Source organism: Gobio gobio (genome assembly GCF_949357685.1).
Source record: "Gobio gobio genome assembly, chromosome: 2".
Classification (NCBI taxonomy): Eukaryota; Metazoa; Chordata; class Actinopteri; order Cypriniformes; family Gobionidae; genus Gobio; species Gobio gobio.
In genome coordinates this window covers 18,128,401-18,144,510 of record NC_137098.1, presented here as the reverse complement: position 1 = coordinate 18,144,510, position 16,110 = coordinate 18,128,401, and the positions used below count along the sequence as shown (strand labels likewise).

At 35.2% G+C, this 16,110-nt stretch overlaps 1 protein-coding gene across 1 annotated transcript in view; it reads right to left on the bottom strand.

Moving 5' to 3' along the window:
- Positions 1-16,110, bottom strand: part of LOC307122629 (retinal-specific phospholipid-transporting ATPase ABCA4-like) — a 101,570-nt gene that overhangs the window by 27,828 nt on the left and 57,632 nt on the right. The window contains exons 6-8 of the mRNA XM_079810741.1: positions 12,782-12,909; positions 10,220-10,414; positions 4,500-4,586 (exon numbers count right to left, since the gene is read on the bottom strand). Coding sequence (XP_079666867.1) covers positions 4,500-4,586; positions 10,220-10,414; positions 12,782-12,909 — 410 coding nt within the window. The remainder of the gene's footprint in view (positions 1-4,499; positions 4,587-10,219; positions 10,415-12,781; positions 12,910-16,110) is intronic.

The window sequence follows — 16,110 nt, the reverse complement described above, 5'->3', positions numbered from 1 at the left end:
TGGCGGCTAAGCCCGCTAATGCCAAACCATGAAAAGGTGAAATGGTTTTTGGTGCGTGATCAAGACAGCACCGGCATAATAGAAACAAAAAGCGTAAACTGTGTTTCAGTCTCACTTAACGAGCATAACAGACATAAAGCCTGTTCACTCAGAACGGAGGTGACAGCTGTTGTGTTAATACCAAATGAGACGGTATATTACTTTCCAGCAAACTTCCAGCAGATTTTATTTATATAGCTACTTGCATGCAAACAGTGTAATGGACTGCACAGAAGCATGGGTAATAGAGAACAACAGTGATGGCCCACTTTTTCAGTGCCCTCGGTTTTTGAAGTATTTTCCCATTCATTTTCTCTACATTCAGAACATATTCACTACAGAGCTCCAAAGCCTTGAACCAAACCAACCAGCTCCCAGATGAAAAGCACAATATATAACTATTAAAAGGTATTTAGTATGATGTGTTATAATAATACGCAAAAATATATGATACACTTAAAAGTTGTTTGAGAGTATACTGAGTTTTAATTACATAATTTGCAATGTTATATGCAAATGGCAGTCACATTGATTTGCAGAAAAGAAAGTAAAGTAGGGCACCATAAAAGACTACTTCAGTTCTTTCTTTTTTTCCATGAAGCATTGCAAATGACGCAACTGAATCCGAAACAGAGGGTACAATACCAAACCCTTGACATTGATTATAAAATGCATTTAGTTCTGGTCCTCATATTTGATTGTCTGTGTTCACAATGTTCCAGAGCAAAGCTCAATAGTTACTTGATATATGAATTATATGTTTATAAAATAAATCATGATGCATTCTGCACAGTCATGCTTCCAGGATCTCTCAAGTTCACACGTATAAATGTTCGTCAATCGGAATGAATCCAATCTGATTTAAGATTCTGAAAGTTCTGTTTATAAGAACCCTCAACCCGATCTCACGGTAATTTGTATGTATTTTACGAGGTGGCTAATTTGTACGGATTTGTACGAATTTTGCTAAATCGTACATATTTGATGAGTTGGTCAATTCGTATGATTTCATACGAATTACCAACCCCTAACCCCGCCCCTAAAACCGATCCATCACTGCAGTATAGACAAATTGTACAAATTCGTACGAATTAGCCATCTTGAACAAAATACGTACGAATTGGTCGTGAGATAATGTTGGAACCCTAAATGTTGATACGGAGCCCCTAAAGGGACATGGTGATGGAAAAAATATGAGATGGGAGGAAAAATAATAAGTCAATGCTTTTGCGTTCTCTCGCAAATGTTTTGTGTTCCCCAGAGAAACTGTGTTCACTCGCAAAACCTTTTGAGCTCTTTGCAAGTGAATGCAAAAGCATTGACAAATAATTTGTCCTCCATCTTATATTTTTTTCCTTCACTCATAATTTTTTTCACCACCATGTCTGTGTTGTAAAAAGCTCTATATAAATGAAGGTGACTTGACTTGAAGATTGTAAGATGCTCCAAATGTTGTAGCAGTCTGTCGCTTCATGCGCGTTGCTCTCTTGTGGATGCCAAGAGATGAAAAAACTGGTTTCTCTTCAGGAAAACTGGTGTGCTCACTGGAAATCATCTGAACCCACTGGAGGTTGCGCTACTCCATTACGTCATTCACAATGGATTATGGGAGTGCACAGCTTACTACAGTTTGCCGAGCTCTTCATGCACAATTCCTGTGACCATGGTAACCACAATTAGTGGATTTCTCTTAGGAATTATTTTCTTTCGAAATATTAAAAATTATTTATGCTGCGTCTCAATTCGCCTACTTAAACTACACCCTAAAAGTATGTACTCTTTTTGAGAAGAAAAAGTAGATACTTTTGAGTGTGTAACAGAAGAGTATGCAAGCTTTGGGACATACCACTTCGTCATCTTTAACGGACAGCTCTGCCACTTAGTTACGTGCATCCTGTCACCGTTTAAACTGCCCTGTCAATCATCTTGTCACAGTTAAAATCCTCCACATTCAATTTAATTTAACCCTACCGTATTGGAGAAAAATTTAATAGCACGTTGATCTGCCAGTTGTAGGTCTTTCATGCGGAGACTCTCCTCATGTGTTTGCAATTTAAATATAATGATGCATTTAAAAGTTAATGGCCAAATGTATCATTGCAAAAGTTCACAATGCTGTTGCAGATTAAATATAATGTGGATAATATTAAATATGTCAAGTTAGATACTGATAATTATTCACTCAAACCCCTTTATCTAAACCTCTCTACTTAACCGTTGGACTCGCACATGCATCATGTTTGTAGTTTAACACTTTTTATCCGTGTTTGACGTTGTCTTTTCCTCCTAGAGATTTAATCAGATCAACATCATATTATGTCAATCTAATCTAAAAGCCTTTGCGATGTTAAATTTCCCTGAAGGGCGTGTCCGTGGCGGCCTTACAAAGTTGGATGTTTCGCCATTAAAGAGGAAGTTGTTGTAACTCAGGCATACAATGTCCGATCTGCCCCAAACTTCACGTTTTATTAGAGTCCTGGCCTGAAGACACCATACATGCCAATATTCAGTTACTCATAGCGCCCCCTGCTGGCAACAGGAAATGCCATGCTTAACACTGTGATTACTCTCAGACGTCACGCCCACGGACCGTTGGCTGAATATCTTATGCATATGGCACACTTATCTGGAAACACTTAAGAAGTTTCAAAGTTGTCATCTGATTGGTTGAATTCTACAGGATGCCCGCGAGAGGTGTGTGTTGCGTTCTTTAACAGTCCGCTTGGAAACAAATGCTGCGACTCCAAACTCCCTCGTGGGAGAAGAACGCTGTTGTTTTTACAACTGTGACAATGAGCGCTTACCAGGATCAACTAAATGCTGTATTTTCAGAAGTATGTGAAGTTTGCGGCTCCATTGTTGCAGTAAACTTGCACAATTTTCTTGAATGTATAATTTATAGATGCACGCCGGTCTGTTATTGCAGGGACATCGACTTTACATGATCATGCCCCTAAACATGACGCGGAACAAAACGAACTGTGATTGTGGTTGCGTTACATGTCAGTCAAACGTCCTCTTGGGTGGTCCTTGACCAACGAAAGCTGAGTCTGAAGGTCTGGCTATGTGAGACTACACTGTAATTAACTCCTTGAAACTCCATGAAGTACCAAACTTGCTAGAAACACATTAAATGATGCAACACTTGGGTAAGTGCTAATGTAGCGCCACCTTCTGGCAGCAGGAAATGGCATGCTTTACACTGTAATGCACTCCCAGAAATATATTCAAATATGCCATCAAGTGCCAAACATGCTAGAAACATGTTAAATCATGCAGCACTTGGCTAAGTGCTAATGTATGCGATTAACGCCACAAAACAGGAAGTTGTTGTAACTCAGGCATACAATGTCCGATCTGCCCCAAACTTCACGTTTGATAATAGTCCTGACCTGAAACACGTCTACATGCCAATATTCAGTTATAGTCAAAGCACAACCTGCTGGCAGCAGGAAGTGTGGCACATCAAAATGACTTTGCTATTTCCATAGCAAATTCTCCAAATTTCACATGCTTAAATGCATGTCGCCCACTATTCACTGTTTTCCTGAGGCCACCGGGTAGCGGTGGGCCCTTTCATCGCTGCTTGCAGCTTTAATTCTAATCAAATCCTTGTCCAACTCGAGTGTGCATCGACCTGCACTTCGAATTCTAACCAGAAATAGTAGACCATTCTGTATTGAGAAAATAAATGGGATATTTACTTCCATAACCTGAATCTTGTGCTCTATAGCTATGGAAACAACATAATACATGATTTACAGTATATAAACAGTACCATAAAAAAGAGATAATCAAAGAATCCTGGAAAAAAAGTATCACGGTGTCCACAAAAATATGAAACAGCACAACTGTTTTCAACATTGATAATAATAAGACATGTTACATGAGAATATTAGAATGATTTCTGAAGGATCAAGTGACACTGGAGTAATGATGCTGAAAATCCAGCTTTGCATCACAGGAATAAATTGCATTCACATAGAAAACCCTTATTTTAGATTACAATAACAATCCCAATAAAAAGTTTTAGTTTTATTTTCTATAATTTATTTATGAGCTTTACAATTTTAGCAAATCCTGTTAGCAAACTATAGGATGTCTAAATAATAGGTGTGTTTTTTGTTTTATTATTATTTTTCAAATAACAAAATTATTCATTATTCCTAAAATAAATAAATATTCTTATAATAAATACAAAAAATACTTATAACAACATTGCTAACAGTGGAAATGAAAGGGGATTACAGTATTTACTTATCTACCAGAGAAGGTTTAGTTGGTGTGAAGATACGTTTGTTCATCCAACATATCTAATAGGTTTCACACGACAAAATATTGGATTTGTGCCTCTAATGTGAAACCTCATGGGACACACTATTGTATCCTTTTCCTGGGTAATATTTTACATTTGTAAAAGATGGAAAGCATAGTCCATTCATCCAAAACCAAAAACTCACCACTGTCATTAGTGGAGCGATGTGACTGCTGGTTTGTGCCATCCGTACGACCGTCTCGCGCTGGTTCAGACCCAGTGCTAATGGAAGCTGAATAAGAAAAAAGAAAAAGAAAAGACTCATTTTAGTATTACTGATTTTTTTTCTGAGCTTAATTGTGTATTACATGGGTTCTGCCTCACGGAGCCAAAGATTAAGACTGTATTACTGAACTGAAGCAATGTACGGTTCAATCTATAAAGATCATTAGATTTTCAGAGTTTATTCTCAGAGCCTGGGATGTCAGGCAGTTAAAACAACCTTAATAAACTCCCGTTCACTGGCCTCTTAGCCAGCACTATCTCGGTGTCTATCTATTTGACCTTCACACACTCAATAGAGATTACTTTAGAAGGAAAGGGAGGTTCAGATAGAGGAAAAAGGGAAGGGAGAGAGATGTGTGTGTGTTGAAGTATTTATCTGTGCAGGGGATTACGCTGCAAATGGATTTTTCTTCATTCAGTCTGGAGAACATTTATGCTCCCAACTTCTCATCCACAAAACCAAACCAGAGCTACAGCGATCCCGAAGCCCTTTAGGATGAGAGTGGATGATAAATGTCTTAAATGTGAATATAAGAACAAATGGTGGAACATATTAGGAAAGGCCAAGGGCAGCTGTAACCTTTTCATATTTTCCTTCATAACTCACAAACTACATGTATCTGACATCTTTTGGTATGAGAAACATGTTTGTGTCAAATGGAATAGTACCGCTAAAATATTTGAGAGATCAAAATGTTGAAATTAACAGCCCTGTTATATATGATAATTATATGAATTCATGGTATCCCAAATAAGAGAACATCTCAGTTGTTTTAATATGTATTAATATTACTGAATATATCTATTTTTTAGTTGCAATGTGTTTAATGCAAAGTCAAATTGATATCGACATTATAATTATTTGAGATGGATTTAAGTGATTTTACTAAAAGCAGGTAAGCTGGAGATTCCCCTTTTGTTTTCTGGGTTGTCTGTAAAATATGTCTGCCTCGATTTGATTATCTCTGTTTTTGATAATAAATTTGTTTCAAAGCATAAACCCAGAAAAATTAAAACAGACTGCATCCAGACGCTCATTCAACAGCTAAAGGGATTGAAAGTATCGTACGTTTAACTAACTAAACAGAGGTTTAGTATAAGCTGCAGACCCCTTTGTTAAAAAAAAAAAAGGTGCTTTGAAGTGAGAAACTGATGGTTCTTTCAGATGGTTAAATTACTCTTTTCATACTATAGCTTCATTCCCCTGTTCTTTTCCGGTTTCATCCACCCCCGTGTATGTGTGATTTGTGTGCATGTTTGTTAAGATTAGTTACTGTATGTGTTTGTGATTTAGTTAATTAAAACTTTTGTGTACATTCATGCAATTGATTCTGGTTCCTGCTTGTAAATCAACATTAATTTAATGATGCGATCACAGTTTTTCTGTGGCCACCAATAATATACTTTCTGAGAGTTGATACAATCAATACTGAGTGTTCGCTAGATGAACAGATTAAAGGGATAGTTACAAGTAAAATTGCCCCATGATTCTGAAGCGAAGTGATACGTTTTACGAAGTGTAAGAAAAATATCCATATTTAAAACTTGATAAATTAAAATATCCGCTGTTTTCAACTTACGAAGAAAGTGTAATGCCTCTCGCAGTTCAAAATGCTTGCACTACTTTTTACATCATACGTCATGCCAGTTACGCTTTTTCCGTAAGTTGAAGGCGGAAGGCGGTCTGGCGAAACCCTTATGAAAAAGATGAAGGCCTATACTTCAAGTTAATTTTATGAAGTATACTTAAGTAATGTGTAATTATATTATAAGTTTAATTTATTTAGTAAGTATACTTTATCAATCTGTACTAGTATTAAACTTGTAAGTGTACTATTTAAATACTGCTTGGGAATAAATTAGCCCACTTTTAGTATATAAAAGTATACGTTTAAGTGTACTATAAATGTAACAGTAGTAAACTTGAAGTGCACAACTAGGTTTCTCATTTGCACTGCATCTATACTACAAGTGAACTTATAAGTATACTAGAAGTTTACTATTTTAATACAAGTAGTATTTTTTGTTTTTGTTTATGAAAGTACACTTTGAAGTGTACTCTCAGTAAACTACTAGTTTAGTAGTTTATACTGCAAGTATACTTGTAAGTTCTTTAAGTGAACATAACATTATACTTATAGTTTACTATTTATATATATATTTTTTTTTCACTTTTAGTATACTACAAAATTTTGTTTCATTTTCTTATAATATGCATTGCACATCCCCACAATGTTCAATGATTCTCTCTCTAAATCCCTCCTTTCCACGAGCCTACTCTGCTCTGATTGGTCAGATGATCCAGTCTGTTGGGATTGGTCTACCGCATACAGCGTGTATTTCGGAAGCTAAGTACGCGAGTCCGAATCGATGATGAAACAATGGAAGAACTAGTTATTCAATCAGAACCTTGAGCATGGTGATGAGTGATGCTACTCAGTTTGAGGTGATGTTTCAACTGTAATTCCTCTCCACCAGCATTAACAAGTGTGCGTCCATCAACAAACCCGTGTTTGTGTGTGTGTGTGTGTGTGTGTGTGTGTGTGTGTGTGTGTGTGTGTGTGTGTGTGTGTGTGTGTGTGTGTGTGTGTGTGTGTGTGTGTGTGTGTGTGTGTGTGGACTGGTAATCATCACGTTATGGGGACAAAATGTCCCCACAAAGATAGCAATATCCGAAATCCTCATCCTTGTGGGGACATTTTTAGGTCCCCATGAGGAAAACATCTTATAAATCAGACTAAGTGATGTTTTTTGAAAATGTAAAATTGCAGAATGTCTCCTGTGAGGGTTAGGTTTAGGGGCAGGGGCAGTGTAGGGGGATAGAATATACGGTATGTACGGTATAAAAACCATTACGCCTATGGAAAGTCCCCATAAAAGATGAAAACACTACATGTGTGTGTGTGTGTGTGTGTGTGTGTGTGTGTGTGTGTGTGTGTGTGTGTGTGTGTGTGTGTGTGTGTGTGTGTGTGTGTGTGTGTGTGTGTGTGTGTGTGTGTGTGTGTGTGTGTGTGTGTGTGTGTGTGTGTCAAGTATACTTAAGTTAAATTTTAAGTATATTTCTGATTAGTACATAAAGTATATTCTGAGAAGTATATAAAAAGCAGACTGAAAGTATACTTTCTTATTTTTAGTTTAAAATAAGTATACTAATAGAACACTTGAATAAGCTTCTTTTTCGTAAGGGAAGCTAGATATTTTACTTTATAAAGTTTTAAATATGGATATTTTTACACATACGTATTGCTTCGCTTTAGAAGGCCTTTATTAACCCCCATGATTAATATTTTCATGTGATTAATTATTAAAGTCACATGAAAATGCTTCAAACAAAAGCATAAATGTTGACCGCGTCTTGCCCTGTCATGCTTTGACGGATGCATGTGATGTTTATTGCCTCTGACAGGTGTTTTCCTCAGCGTATAACTTACATTTTATGGTTCTATCCTTATTATATCTGTAAATGTTAGAAAGTCCCACGAGTATTTCCATTTTTCATATTCTGACAGCAAGAGAGTCTTGTTAAACTTCACAGAGTTCAATTAACAAGCACCAGTGGGCGCATGCGCGTCAAACAGACAGAGTGCAGTAGAATAGGAGTGCAATAATTCCAGTAACCATTTACAATAAGGTTCATTAGTTAACATTAGTTAACTACATTAGTTAACATGAACTAATAATGAACTGCACTTATAAAGCATTTATTTATCTTTGTTAATAGTAATTTCAACATTTACTAATGCATTAATAAAATCAGTTAGTTAATGCACAGAGAACTAACATGAACAAACCATGAACAGCTGGATTTTTATTAACTAAAGTTAAGAAAAGATGAACTAATGCGGAACAGAGGTGTTGTTCATGTTAACTAAAGTATGAACTAATGTTAACTAATACAACCTTATTGTAAAGTGTTACCAATAATTCTGACTACATTACACATTTTGCTAAAATATTTGTTAGAAATTAAGTGTAGGTTTTAAAGTATAAATGTAACACGAGTAATCATATTTATGAGAGCATTAACAGTGAAGGCACTATTGTTGGAATAGCCCATTGATGTAATATAATTACTATGTTCATTTGAGTGAATGTGTGTGTTCTTCATACCTCGTACATGGTAACATTTTGTGCTTTTGTTTTTGTTTATTATTATTTTTAATTTAGTCATTTTAATTTTTGCGTGTACAGCATAGCCTACATAGATACATTCACTAGGATATTTGTTTTTATAGGCATTTTGTTTTATAGACACATTGTTTGGAGAACAGCTTTGGGCAGGATGTGGAATAAAGTGGTTTAAAATAATGAATTCAAATAAATGTAAACATTTGTTTGTCAATGTATAATGTTTTTGTAGTTTTTTTCATCTGAATAATCGACGTTTAAATAATAATAATTAAAAAAAATCGACTGATTAATCGATTATCAAAATATTCGTTAGTTGCAGCCCTAATTGATTGCAATATGAATTCAGCTACAAGTCAATTCTATTAACATATCCAAATATTTATAATTTATTCTAATGATTTTTTATTAATCATTCATATCTCCCTTTTAGCTCATTTGCTATCCATCCATCCATGCATATACTGTATATAACTATACTCTTATCTAAACATCCATATAACAAAACCAATTTACTTCAATAGATATTAAGAAAAGAGCTGCCCTGGATATGACTTGGTTTCATCTAAAGCAGATGTTCAAGTGTTCATATTGTATACTTCTGTAGCAGTAAGTGGCTGCCCTTTATTGAGCTCAGAGAGTATATCATTCACGTTCACCACATAACAGAGTTATTTAGCATCCTTCCATGTCCCTGCCAGACCCAAAGACGCCAAGTGTGTCTCTGCGCTCCTCTCAGTGCCGCACTCCATTTGGTCCCATTTCTAGAGAGCTTCACTTCTGTTAATAGTTTTATTCTGTAAGAGCTGCTGAGAGCTTTGTGTACTGTATGTCCTTCTCTCTCTCTAAGATGTGTACAAAGGTTATGAGAACAGCTTTCTGAGTGTACAAAAAAAAAACATTTTCAATAGAACATTCTGCACTGCTGAAAACAGACACGGGATGTTGTAGAAATGTTTTACTTACGCTGAATGTAGTTTTTATTTAGCCAAAAAAAAGTTTATATATAATAAAAAATAATAATAAAAACTGAGTTGCATATAAACTTAAATTATACAAACATACATTTATATAAACTTTTTAATGATATAATTGTTTATACAACTATTCGAAACATATTAAATAACGAATACAACAGATTAAGTAAAAATATAATGAATGTAATAGCAAAATGCTCCTTTCTAGTTATGTATCTAGCTAAATAACAAGTTTATGAACATTGACTGTTTTTTCTGAGGTAAAACATTACTTGGCATTGTTTACAAACTGACATCTTTCCACGGTTGAAACACTTATTGAGCGATTACAAGAGACATGATTTGGATTTTGGTAAGTTGTACTGTGTCTTTCAACACCTGATTAAGTTTATTTGCTGAAACTACTAGTAATGAAGAACTGAGGCGCTACAGTGATCTTTCAGTCCACACATTGGTCATTTATGTACAAATACAAAATACAAAATACAAAAATACTTATTTTAAAAAATGTATAAATAAAAGGGTGTTCACTCACTGCATTTAGGAGTTTCATGTCGTCAACATTCTGCATGAAGACTCGTCTGGCTTGAAGAAGCTGATTGTCTGTCAAGGAGCATGTGACATTCTGAAACTCCGCCTTCTGATTGGCTGAACTAAACTCCAGGATGCGATTGACCGATTCATTGCAGAGTACCGAGCGCAGATCTCCCTCACCTGAGAGCGCAAGCAACTAAACAACAGAGCAGCACAACAGTTAAAATATCAGAACAAAACTCAGATGCACATCAGAGACACACCTGTGGGGTATTCCAGAAAGGTGAACTTACCGTCACATATACCCTGAACTCTCGGTTGATTAACCCAAACCTTGCTTAGTCGATGTATGTAAGTTCTAAATCCGCGGTCTGGAGAAAGTTCATTCAACCATTGTTTGATGCTTGTTAGATAAAATTGTTAGAGTAAGATAAACATTGCTTTGTAGCCTGAAAGTTACCTCAGGTTTTGGAACCAACATTTGAGGTTGTTTGCTTACCCTGAGGAAACCTACCCAGGTAAATTACATAACCTGTTTCTGGAATACCCCCCTGGCATAATCTAGCACTATTTTATTTAGCAGGGGTGGCGACTCCGGTCCTGGAGAGCCTCAGGGTATGTCTCATTCAGTTCCCTAGCTCCCGAGCTTGTGAATCAGTATATTGTGTACACAAGTTCGGGCACTGGTAAGGAGAGTAAAGGACAGTGGCTCACTACACATTGGGACACTGATGACTCGATTTCCGGCGACGTGACATCATCCTCATTGTACAAAATCGTTACTGGTATTTATGAATAACAGCAGAGCTGATAACTTTCGGTCATTACTTGTAATGTTATTTAAAGTGCATTATGATAAATACTTTGCTTGTTACGTGCAACATTTCAGACGTAAATAAATTATAAATGTTAGCTAGATTGCGTTCATTACCTGTCTAACGATGTATGTTTATGCTGAAATATAAAAAAATAATGGTTTCTGTTTTTAAAAACACATATCGCGTGTCGTTATTGGTCATTATGTGTAGTGAGTTGGATCACATGCAGTGTTGGGTTTAACTAGTTACTAAGTAATTAGTTACTGTAATTTAATTACTTTCCCCTTGAAAAAAGTAAAGTAAGGGATTACTCTTATTTTTTCTGTAATTTAATTACAGTTACTTCTGATGTAATTTAACAAAATACTGTGTATATACTGTAGAAAAATTATATATAATACAATAGTGGAATTAACATCAAAATTTAAAGTCTAACTTTAAAATACATGTTTTTATGTATCCCTCTCACATTTGTCAGTTAGTAAGAATAAGTAATGTAGTTTTATATTTATTGAATGAATTAAAAGAGCCATTTCATGTTTATCCTTGAATCACTTAACTAGTCTAGGTCGATATAGGATTTAGAAAGTAATAAGTAATTAAATACTTTTTGGAGAGAGTAATTTGTACAGTTATCTAATTACACTATTGACGATGTAATTATCAACTAGTAATGAATTACTTTTTTTAGAGTAACTTACTTACTGCTCACGTGATTTGAGTTTTCGCTTCCATTAAGGGAGCATAGTGAGCATCGATGCACCTTGGGTTTTGCGGTGCATTGTGGGACTTTTTAGGGAGCAAACATTTCAGTGCACTGGAAGGATTCTGTGATTGAGACAGCCCTTAAAGTGGCCGACTCTCTGATCAGTGCCCTGACTACTAAACTAGGGAGCTGATTGAGAACCCATAGTCCTGCAAAGTTTTGCTTCAACCCTAATCAAACACACCTGAACAAGTTAATCAAGGTCTGAAGGGTTACTAGGAAGCTACAGGCAGGTGAGTTTTATCAGGGTTGGAGCTGAACTCTGCAGGGCTGAGGAGGGTGAAAGTTGAAAAAGAGTTTGCCACCCCTGGTATATAGTATTATAGTATTGTAACTTGAAGTGTAAAATAAATTGTCATAATTTTTAGCCGTATAATTATTATCAAATATATCCTAATATTCAGTACAATCATTTACAAAAGCATTTTTATAATTAGAGTTAAAACAACAACAATATATGCATAATACATGAATATTTAAATATAAGAATTAAAAAATATATAATGGAAAAACTGTTAGGTTTTAAAGCCAAATCCATAAAATTATCCCATTGTTATATATGAAGCTCCAAACATGTGAGCAGGTTTGAAATTTGAAAGAAGAAAATCTGATTTCAAAGAAGATTTCACAATCGGTTACGATTTAACTCCTGTAGTCTGACTCTGAGCCCGGCTTTAGATAACTTTTTGAAAAAAAGCTTGGGAATCGCAAGTAACAGAAATGGTCCCTAAACATTTTTACGTGCAAATGTTCAAATGACATATGCTTGACATTTTGCCACCATGTGAATCTGCCTTTAACAACAAGTTTTATTGCTGAGGTAAAACACAGGGCTTTGGTGATGTGATTGAGTTCCTGAAGCGCCTGGACTCGTGACTGATTTTTCATTAAGGGATATTGGATCTCTTCCAGTCTGCACTAAAATATACAGCGTCTCTTTATCTTTCTGGCTCTCCATCTGTCTTTGTAGATGACGTACCTGGCCGAGCCGAACTTTCACCTTCATCAGGCTCGTGGCTGTTGTGTTTGCCACAGAAAGGCTTTTCGTCAGATATTCTGAAAACGTCTCGTTGGTTCTCAGCAAATTGCGAAGCGGAATGGACTGACCTAACAGAGAAATTGAACAGGGAATATTAACATATTGCTCTTAGCGTACATAGGTTGTGCAGATAGACAGAAAATATAAATGTTTTAGTGTTTTTTTGTCTAAACAGAAAGAATAAATATATAAAAATAATCATTTCTTTTTACATTTACAAAAAAAATGGAACATGTTTTCAAGTGGAGGTCGAGGTGTTCTGTGGTGGGTGGCTATGCAAACGCTCTGGGTAAATTGAGGTTGTGATTGAAGGAGAGGATGTGGCTTATTAAACATGTGTTAGCCCGTTAAAGACTCATTTAGCTATAATGCAACACACTGTTTTGTCATCATGCAAATTCCTCCCACACACTCTCACAAAGACCATGAAAGCCAATTAGGCATATGAAAGCTTGTGTGTTTGCACATCAAGGGTGGATGGAGGTCTGACTGCGCCCAAGAGAGAGCTGTTGTAATTCCCAAGAATGGGCGGTTGTGTTTGGAAACATAAAAAAATAGAAACCTGACCCGGCTAATATGTATAGAGCAGTGCTAATTAGCGGCCCAGAGCTCGACGAGTATCAGACAGCAGCGCTGATTACCAAGGGCACGTCATTACACTCTGAATCTTATCTGCGTCTTTGTTGTCATCTTGACAATCCTCTTCAACACCAATCAGGTAGGTCGCACACAGACCGGCTTACACACAAACACGTATGCGTGGATAAGCTCTGTTTGAGAGAGATTGGAGTCGTCACCTCGCACCTTAATCATCTCCGGCTGCCATCGCGTCACCCTGCGCTCCCATTGGCCGCTTTAACCCACGCTCGCCCTGATTGGCCACTTCTATCGGCGAGTCTCTGGCAGTGTTGTGAGTTAATTACTCTCTCTTAGATCTCCTGATGAATTTAATCTTGTATAATAGAAGTTCACGGCCCCAGAATGCAAATCGGCCTGGAGCGGTGACCACGTCCAGACAACACAGCCTATTTGCAAATGAGCTTCCTAAGAAATCTGAATATCATTAGACTAAACGGTATGAACAAACAACAGCAGAGCGGCAAGATATATGACCTGCACCTACCAACCAACAACTGCAGCAGTAAATTGCACAAGCAGGCTGCTGTCGCTAATATAAGTGCGCGTCCATTCTATTTGTGCACGTCATTGTGTAGAAACAGCAAGGGCAAAAGAAGTAGTAGTATAGATACAATATGTTTAACAGCAAGAGCAGAACGCATTTAATGCTGTATGTCTGACATATTAAATAATCTAAGTTTAGATCATTATAAAATCTCTTTTTTTTAAATGGAACAGTTTATTGAACCTTTAGACAATATATAATATAATATAATAATATTATATATATATATATATATATATATATATATATATATATATATATATATATATATATATATATATATATATATATATATATATATATATATGTGTGTGTGTGTGTGTGTGACAAAACCATTCATAAGGGTACATTTTTATAAAACATCATCTGGATAAATAAGCTTTCCATTGATGTATGTTTTGTTCTGGAATTTTTGGAAAATTGGAATCTGAGGTTGTCCAAATGAAGTCCTTAGCAATGCATATTACTGCTAATAATACATTTTTGATATATTTACAATAGGAAATTTACAAAATATCTTCATGGAACATGATCTTTACTTAAAATCATAATGATTTTTGGCATAAAAGAAAATTCAATCATTTTGACCCATACAATGTATTGTTGGCTATTGCCACAAATATACCCGTGCGACTTATGATAAGGTCACATATTTTTTTAATCTAAAGAAAGTATGCATATATGCTTTATGTTTTGTATCATATTTGATACATCAGGCTTTATATGGTTAATATAGTAAGATATAGTGAGAAATGGAGAGGGAAAAAAACATCTCTATTTTATTCAGATCCCCAAATCGAGCAAAAATATGCAATTTGCTGCAGATGATGATATTTATGTCCAAAAAGTAAGATGAAATTCTGATAGCTTGTAATGTAAATCAATGATATCTTTATACTGTAAGAGTATAACAGACTTACATAAAATGCATATAAATATCAGTTGACAATCTATAGCTGCCAATAAAATGTCTTAGTAAGATGATGTTTAAATGCTTAGTTTATGATCAAAGCTCTGTAGTTTTAAAACATATAATGCAATGCAATACAATGATTGAGATATGAACATATAAACGTTCTTCAAAAGCCTGATGGATCATATTTGATACTTCTGAACATGATTTAAAAAAAATATATATATATATTAAGTAATCCTAAATTGCTTCAGTCCAGTAAGTGTTCATTTTGAAATATTACTAACAATATGAAAGTTATTCTTATGTTTACTTCATAGAAAATCAGTAAAGATTTTACATAAAAAAAGACACATACACCACAAAAAAATAACATTACAATGTCCAGAAATCAATATATTGCCATTTTACTCATGCCTAATGTGATAGTTTCATCCTTACATCTACTATGATACAATATATTGTAGTCCCGAGATTAGTGAATAAAGCTATGTTTGTGAGTTCTAATGGTCTGGCGGTAGAACTTTTAAGTGTGTCAGAGGTTCTGGGATCTAATTTGCCCTCGTATAGACTCATTAAAACCAAAGATGTTCATCAGTGATTGTATATCAGGAGCACACGTGTATATATATACATATATATATATATATAGCATGTAGTGCCAAGGTGCGTAGAGGGTTGTTTAGAGGCGTTAGATAATTCTGTATCAAATATGATACAGTAGGCTTTATAGGGTTAAACAAGAAAAAAGATATTGAGTATTCATCAAATACACATATCAAAGAAGTGATAATACTGTTGACTAACACATGCTCTAATTTAAATTTGTGCATGTATAAACATGCAAAAAGAGTGTAAAATGATCTACTAATCTCTTTTAGACACTATGCTCTGGTTGTGGATAATCTTGATTGCTGGCACACATTCATGTGATATAAAATTATTTCTTAGAAGAAATTGCTATATTCAAAATTATATTTAGAACACAAAATCATACATGATCTTCAAATCGAATAATTTAGGCATGGTTATTTAATTAGATTAAATGTATGCATATTATATCACATTAATAAGCCAACCACACATGACATTATTTAAATGCATTTAAACAAATGTGATATAAACTTACACGCAAAGAGAATACACGCATAGATTAAATCTCTCTCTCTCTCT